Below are 8,877 nucleotides of genomic sequence, written 5' to 3' on the forward strand. Positions count from 1 at the left end.
CATAACCACAATGCTTTTTCCACAAGCCTCTCTTTGCATGTCTACACAAATCCATCAGGCCCTAAGCAACATAGTGAGACCCTGTCTCTAAAGAAAAATAAAAAGGGCTGGGGATGTGAGGTAATGGGAAAGTGTCCCTGGTTTAAATTCCAAGGACCCGTCCACTCAGCAAAAAAAAAAAAAAAAATTAATTGCCTCTTTTATTAACACAAAATGAGACCTCAATGAGTTAACTTGTTTCTAACAAAAAGTTAAAATTTAAAAGTCAATGTTACCCTCTCCTTTATTTATGTTATCCATACTTTTTTATGTTCTCTTAATGTTCTAACTTTTCTCCTGGCCTGCCACCCAAACATGCAAGACAAAGAATGTGAGAAGCCCAAGATTCTATAGTGGCTGTTTGCATGGGGGAGGAAGTCACAGTAACTGCCACACTGGATCCTCTTACATGAGAAGAGAGAGAGGATCCTCAGTGCCTCTCACATATGAAAGAGGCTGATGGCACAAAGTCTACATGGCCAAGGAGCTGTCCTCAGGGAGTTATAAGTTAAAGGAGTACAACAAAACTCCAGAGAGGGAAATTTTACAGGCAACTAAGTCTTCCACCTCTCTAGAGTTTCTGCTATTGTTCAGAGTTCATTTTTCAAAGAATCAACTCACAGAAAAAAAGACCCCTGCTTCTGCAAGTTAAAATAAAGTAATATCAATGTGTACAAGAATGCAGACTCAAGGCTTGTCCATGAAAAAATGTCTACAATGAAGAGGGATGGGGGAAGGAGAGCAGAAGAGAGTTACCAGTCTAACCTGGCCCAGCCCAGGCCAAAGAAAACAGGGATCTAGGAGAAACTAAAGAGAATCTTGGGCCACATCATTCCCCAGAGAATGCACTCAAGGAACTTCCCCCTAGGGCTGGGATTGTGGCTCAGTGGTAGAATGTTAGCCAAGCACTCGTGAGGCACTGGACTTGACCCATGAATAAAATAAAAGTATTGGGTCCATCTACAAATAGGGAAAAAAAAAAAACAACTTTTTAACCCCTTTCTGAATCCTTGAATACTGCAGTAACTTCAATAATCAAATCAACTTCTGTGGTTCCAGAACCACTATACTTGCTCAACCTAGATGTCTCTTTCTTCCATCTCCAGGGATATTAACTGCATATGTTAATAAAGTAATGTATTACTATTACCTCTTATAGTGTGAAACATAATTTATAACATATTCATAATATTTTAATGAACATTTAAGAGGAACACAGAGATGATATCCCTAACACAAGAGCCTGGGGGAGGGGAGCCATGGGGTGAGCCCATTATGTCCCTCCTGCAGGGCTCACCTACCAGAACTGAGCCATTTAGTTTCTATTATAACTTTCCTGTCACTTTCTCCACCCAATCAACTCTCTTGTCATTTTCCCCACCCAATCCCACCTTCTCCTTCGGAGTCTGACCACTCTATTGGCTACTTCATACCTTTAAACGGCCAGGTTTGTGACATCATTCTCCCACCAAACCTACTGCCACCTGCTAGAATCTTAGGCTTGCCATGTAGTTGTAAACAAATTTGAATCATCGCAAGTGACCAGTGACCAGTGACCAGTAACCAGTCATTAGTGTGGCCAGTAAACAGTGACCAGTGAACTCCATACTGGGAAACATGCATTCTCTAGCCTCAGCCACCCACGCATCCTCTAGGGTGATCTCCTCATCCTTTGTATCTACAATTGATGTGACCTCTTCTCTGACCATGTCAGGTGAGTAAAGAAACTTTTTAAAGCTTTTTATTAGACTTTTTACCTGCCTCAATTTACTAATGGAGTCAAAAGAGCTAAGAATAATAGGGGAAAGGATGGAACTAGAAATCTGGACACCTAATTTCATTTGGAATTTGACATGTACTAGGTATAGAACTGGACTATCTTACTCTCTCACAAAATCTGTTTCCTGATTTGCTACATGAGGATAACAGATTGCCCATGTTCTGGTCCCTTACTTTTCTTGCATCTTGAGGGGCGTGTTTATAGAGAATGAAATCCGATTTCATGGTTGTGTTGTTTCAACTGAAAGAGACAAAACCTAGGCAGGGTGGAAACCAAGAGGTTTCCTCTGTAACAGGTTCCCTTCAAAAAGATTTCTACTTCAGTATTTCAAATTTAGTGCCGTTCATAAAAGGGACATTCACATATTTGGGAGTTTTCTGTTTCAACTAGGTGAAAAGAGAAATAGGGAGAGAGGAGCAGGAGGACAGGGCTGTAAGGAGGCAGATGTTCTTGGGAAAGCAAGTTTGTGACTGTTTAAGCACACGGCAATAGGAACTCGGCGGAGGAAGAAAATATAAAAATAAAGGAGAAGAAAATGTTAGAAAAATAGAGATGAAGAGAATGATGTTGTTGAGAAAAAAAGAGGTTGGTTGGGATGGATGTGGAAGAAAAGCAAAGATTTTATTTAAACCAACAGACAGCATAGAGTGAATGTTCCCAGAGGCTGGTTTAGAGAATGTTTAGATTAACAGACCAGCAAGGAAACTAAGACTTGAATGAGGGTATCACTGGGGTAAGCAGGTTATCAGAAAAGTCACACTTGGCTGTTAGAGTTCTTCTATGATCGCTTTCAACACAGATGATGTTGACAGTTTGAACATGAACATTTTAGAAGTATGTTTTAGAAATGATTCTTCCTCCAAACATGCCAAGGAAAGTGGTTCTAGACAGAGCTGGGGAAATGGCAATTTCCGTGTCCTATTTTGTTCTGATTTTTAAACTACAGTGATTTCTAAAACATGTTTTGTCCAAACCTGCATCAGAAGGACACATTCCTTTGTGTGATATAAGCTGTCAAGGTGAAGCTGTTTTCCATCTTTACAACAGTTTTTTTTTTCTAAAACAGACAATATACAAATGGTCATTGATGATTTCTAAATCTAAGAACCGAAAGAAAGAACTGTATAAGAATAAAAATTCAAGCTCACATCTCTAATTCCAAGTTTATTTAAATAACTATGTGAAGACGTTTTGTTTTGTCTACATTTCAAATAATTGTTTGGGGCTGGGGTGTAAGGTAGCTCAAACATTTTTGTATTAATATAAATGGGAGAAGAAAATGTCAGAATAAAAGACAAAAATTGTTTTAAATTTGTTATTTTATTATACTGTGATGGTTTTCTCAGACTTTAGGGACAAGACTTTTCTCTAAATGTGATAATAAACCAGGCTTCTATGATTTTGTTAAAGCATTTTTTCTGTTTTTTGAATAATCAAAAGGATTATCAGAAAATGTGTTTATATTAATTGAAATATCTACCTAGTGGAATTAATGTCTTTTATTTGGTGTTGGTAATCCTTAGAGGAAGAGAAACAAGAACAGTAATGACTTTACACTTATTGTTTTTTTCTCTAGTATGTACAAAATTTCTTTCGTCCTTCCTTCTGTCCTCATTCCCTTCTTCTTTCCCTCACTCCCTCCATTTCTCTCTCCTTCCCTCCCTGCCTTGCTCCTTATGCCTTCCTTCCTTCCTCTCATTCATTCTTTCTTTCTTATTTTCTTCTCTTCTTTCCAGTTCTGAGGATTGAACACAGGGTCTCATGAATGCTAGGCAAGCATGCTACACAAGCTATATCTCCAGGATATTTTATTTCTTTTCTCAGATAGGATCTTGCTGAATTGCCCAGAGTGGCTTTGAATTCCTGGTTTCCTGCAATCCCACTGCCTCAGGCTCCCGGGTGCTGGGACCAGAGGCCCACCACAGCATGCCCAGATTCATCATGGGTTTTGGCTTTAGTTTTCGCTTCTCCACATGGCTACCCATCTGTTCACCCTACTTAAATTTGTGTTCACTTTACTTCAAATTTGTGTTCACTTTACTTAAAATTACACACATTTTTAGTATAGTTTCTCTGTCTATATGTACAGCTTGAGAATGCATTCAAACTCACCTTCAATTATGAGCTTTGTTTTGATTAAGAGTATTCACTAAAATCAAAGAGAAACATTCACTTTCATAATATTGTATGCATGATAACAGAACTCATTTCTTAGCAAATTTCATATACACTCACTTTTGCTCATATCCATATGTTCATTACTACGTAGTCATTCCTTTTAGTTCTGAGCTGTGTTTGACTTTTGCTTCTATCTTTACAGAACATACTGTAACTCCCTCCAAATGAAACTTTTTGTAATACCTATTTATCAGTTGTAGCTCAAGACAATACTTTTATTTTATTTATTTTTACATGGTGCTCAGGATTGAACCCAGGGCCTCGCATGTTTCAATTTCTTTCAAGAAGCATTTCTTGAGAAACTGAATTTCAGGTAGTCATTTTCATGTAGGATCAGCAGTTAGGCTGAAAGAGGGCAAAGAATGACGCTTAAATTATCATTTGGATGGTCAAACTGAACTCTAGGAAATATCATGTGACCTGGACAAACAAAAGGAGATACTAAAGATCACTGTGGTGATATCAGTACGATTTTCTATGAACAGGGAAAAACAAATTTCTGTATCTCCAGATTTCTGGTCTTTGGAACAAGAGTCCTGGCCAGGGAGAAAGTTTCCATAATCTGTTGCGGATTCTGAAAAAGTCAGTCTCACTTCCCTGACCCTTGGTGTACTCATTTGCTAACTGGTAATGTTGGGGTTTTCTCTGAGTTCGAAAATACTTCAGTTCTAGGGCCAATTCAGGAGTCAATACTAGTGCAGGCTCAAAGGAAAGGTAGGACAGGTAGAAGGATGCTTATAGGGAACAATGTGTGAAGCAGACCACTTGGGACTTCTGTGCCCAATTTGAGAGAAAAGGCAGGTAATCAGAAGAGTACTTGCAGCCATCCTAAATGGAGTGATTTGGGGTCTCTCAATGATTATTGAAATCAGGGCCCTCCTGATTACTACAACAGTAAGATGTCATTGTTTCTTGACTATTGTAAGAATCTGCCTGTCTCATCAATATTTTCACCACCCTCTTCTTCCTACAGAAAATTTCCAAAATTCTTCTTTACATGGAAATGCTGATTCTCTGCAGCTCTCTCTTCCTGTGGTGACCAATGCAGCTTCCCTGACAGGAAGTGTCTGCAACTTCTCCAGAGCCTCTGCTCCAGCTGCCACTTCAGCATGGTTACTGCCCTCAACCTGTGGCACCTCCTTCCAGCCACTCATGGGCAGTGCCTCCCTTTATCAACATGCTAGCACAGTCATGGTGTCTGGGGTTACTGGCCGGAACCAGACTCCCATGGCACCTGCCCCCTGTCCAAGTATCTCTGAGTGGTATATCCCAGGAAGTGCTGAAAAGAGCTCATCTTCACTCAGGGACTTTAATCTGACTGTCAGGTTAAGGCAGATTACAGCAGATTCTTCCCTATCTATGGCATTCCAGGATGACAAAACTTCCGAAGCCAATGTCATGATCCCTGGGTATCCACTACTATCGGGTAGGCTTGTCCAGGTGACACTACCTCAGATTCCAAATCAAGGACATTGCCTCTCACTACCCCACCAAGAAGGAAGCCAGGTCTACTACTATGATCAAAGCTCTCTGGGGACTCTGCTCTCTGGAGAACATTGGCCCTGCCTGCAATCCTATGGCTCTGTGCCATATGCAGGAAGTAGTGCCGCTGCCCCTCAACCAGAAATGGTGACAGTGCTAAAGGAAGTTCAGCCCACAAATGCCCTACCATCAGTCCCTACACCTGTGACCTACTACTCTGTGTCCACTCAGAGTATAGAAGGAACAAATTTTCAAGGTGAGTACAAACAGCAAAAAGGGGAAGGAATAAGATTACCATTCGAATGGAGGGTCCAGTTTTCAGCTGGTAATTGTGCGTCCACACATCCCTAGAATTCAAGTGCTGAGATTTTAACCACAATCTTGTTCAGCAGTCCCCATTTTCAGACTCTGTAAGAGAAGCATGCAGCACAGCATAATGGCCACCCATGCATTTAAGAGACCTCTAGGAGCACACGGAAGGAAGCGGCTGTTCACTATTTTTGCACTCAGTCCAGCTGCACAACCACACTATAAATATATTTCCCTAATTGTACTTTGGTTTAGAAAAATACATCAACACATATCAGGGTGTGACAGTTTAATTGTCCCTTAATTGACTGCAGGATTTAACCTCTGTATGTAGAGATGCTGCCCAAAGCAGGAGTCCAAAACCCACGACCATTCACATTGATCTCATGAGCAACAGCTCCACCCTCTCCTAGTTCATGGTGTTAAGTGTTCTTACATTCTGGGGAGAGTGGAGAGAATTGAGAGGCCCCTATATGAGAACGAGAGACTTCATGAAAGAGTTTTTCTGGGTTTCCCACAGAGGAGACAAGTGCTCTACCAGAAACCCATGCTGCCATGGTGATGAACCAGCCCAAAAGTAAGACTTCAAGGGATCACCTGTAACTAATATGCAACTCTTAACAGATATCTGTCAGTGGTCCTTTAAAAGAGCTAATAGAAATGCTTTCTCCACAGTTGGTGGTTTCCCTGAATAGTGTGTAGCTGGGAAGGGGGAGCATCCTACTTACCATCGTCCTTGATTCCTTTGCAGGGATGGAAACTTCCCTAGGGATGGAGGCTTCCTTGGGATTGCAACCTCCAAGTCAGACATTTTGTCTTCCACAGCCTCCAGAATTCTCATACATCTGCAATAACAGAAAAAGCCAAATAAGTGAGAAAAACTCACAAACTGAACTTGGGGACATTTCCACAATCACTCCAGTCCAGAGTTCCACTGATTTCTTGGCATTGCCCCCAAATCAAAGCCAGAAACAAACAGAGATTAAGAATTTGTGTGAGATTAACACCATGCTCACAGAGCCGCTGGATGCCTACCAAATTGCCATGGAGAACCAGGATCCTCCACTACTCCCTTTAGACATCCCAGAAATCCACCGGCTTCTGGCCTCCGTTGGTCCTCTGGACCAAGAGGAGAAGCCACATTCTGAAAATACCCTTCTAGAAAGGAGTAGCTTGAGTCTTGAGGACCAAGGCACACTTGAAAATGGGACTGAATTTAGCAGTTGTTTTGGAGACCTCACTGCACTGCTGGGGGATATTCAACTTCCTGAGCTTTTCGATTCCTTGAAAGACCTTGACCAAGCTGAGAGTCCCACAATAACAAATTCCAATGACACCAGATCCATCATGGTGAATCAGGGGCAGGAAATCACAAGTGCCTTAAAGGGTCCTAGTGATCCAGTGAGGAACAAAAAACATAAAGCCTCAGAGTCTCCTCATGGAACTCCTCAGGCCAAAATGCAGCTAAGGGACCTAGAGGGTGCATTAGGAGGAGAAGTTGCTCACAGGGATACAGACAGCAGTAGGGCCAATGTGCACACAGCCAAGCACTCTAACAGCAAAGCTCAGGAAGCTGCATCCAGCAGGAACAGCAAGGCTAAGGGCCATGGGCAGGAAAAGACCAAGAGAACCAGGGAAAAAAATTCCAAGAAAGCCGAGGAGAGGAAGCAGCCAGGCAACAGAGTCCAGGCGGAAGAGAAGACAACTGTGCCCAAACTAAAGCGGAAGAGGAACCAACCTGAGCTTTGCCAGGAGTCCTTTAAAAAGCCTCGGAGCTGTCTCGGCATGCACATGGTGGAGTCGGTGCAGGTTTTCCACGCACTGGGGAAGAAGAATGACAAGAAAACTGGGCTCTCTTCCTCCAGGGCCCCGGGAAACTCAGGCAGTACCCAAGACCCCCGTACATGCCCAGCTATGAAACCAAGGCTGGTGGTTAAGGGTCCTGAGAAATCACAAGTCAAAGCCCAGAATCCAGATATCAGTGCTGAAGGAGAGGGTCCCGCTCCATCCATTGGTGAGCCTCCACCACCTGGGAAGGTCAAATTGGTACCTTTGCCTTTTCTGACCCAGGAGAAACCTCCACCTCGACCAGTAATCAATAGGAGGCCACAGTCTCTGACCTCACGGAGACCCACTGGGGCTTACCCTGCCCAGCCTGGCCCTGCTAGCTCAGCTCAACCCATGGCAGTCAACACATCCCAACCAGCTACTGCCAACCCATCTTGGATTCGTCCTGCCAAGCCAGCTCACCCCGTTTTGACTCATGCCATTCAGTCACGTGTGAGCGCTTCTACCCAGCCTAGTGTCCCTTGGTCTGCTGCTTCTGGGCCTGCACCCTACAAAACATCATCTTGTACTTCTCTTCATTGGCAACCCATTCCCAGGGTTGGGACCAAGCCCCAGTCACAACCGCCCAAGCCTCAAAACCAATATCTCCTCCAAGACTTTGCCTTACAACCAATTCCATGGAGGAAACCCAATGTTGCTGGGCAAGTAGTATCAACTCCCATCACCAAACAGCAGAGGCCAGAGCGGGAAGCCATGAAGAAGAAGGCTCAACAAGAGCGTGAGAATGCTGCCAAGTACACTGCTTTGGGGAGAGTGCAGTGTTTCATTGAGAGGGAAAGAGAGATGGAGATTTCTCGCTACTATGGCTACACAATGTAAGAGCTGCTAAGATCAGTGGTGCCACTTAGGGACCAAATAGTTTTCCACATGTATCTAGATAGAGTGATACACATTTATTTATTCTCAGATGCTTTCAACGTTTAATAAACTTATACAAAGAAATGTAATATTATTCACTAATACATAATAAAGAGGCCTTCTGGTACCACTGAGAATTGTTAGAAAATAAAGAGGCCTTTCGGTACTACAAGGGTACCAAATAGTGTTCTCATATACACATAGATAGATACATGAGAATTTATTCATAGTTGAAAAGGTAGTATAGTTTAATAAAGAAATGCTATAGTATTGATTAGAGGGTAAGTAATAAAGAGGCTTTATATTGCCATTTGAATATCAAATAGTTTTATACGTATATATACAGAGAGGTACATAGATACAAAAGTGTTCACTTATATATT

The 8,877-nt window shown here is 42.3% G+C and overlaps 1 protein-coding gene across 1 annotated transcript; it reads left to right on the forward strand.

The window, feature by feature from the left end:
- The first annotated feature begins 1,656 nt into the window (after positions 1-1,656).
- LOC144249756 (uncharacterized protein C2orf78-like) lies at positions 1,657-8,455 on the forward strand. The gene is made up of 3 exons (XM_077791926.1): positions 1,657-1,753; positions 4,971-5,735; positions 6,540-8,455. Exons 1-3 carry the CDS (start codon positions 1,657-1,659, stop codon positions 8,453-8,455), a joined length of 2,778 nt encoding a protein of 925 aa, XP_077648052.1.
- The last annotated feature ends 422 nt before the right edge of the window (positions 8,456-8,877 follow it).

This window comes from Urocitellus parryii, chromosome 12, assembly GCF_045843805.1.
Source record: "Urocitellus parryii isolate mUroPar1 chromosome 12, mUroPar1.hap1, whole genome shotgun sequence".
NCBI classification, from domain to species: Eukaryota; Metazoa; Chordata; class Mammalia; order Rodentia; family Sciuridae; genus Urocitellus; species Urocitellus parryii.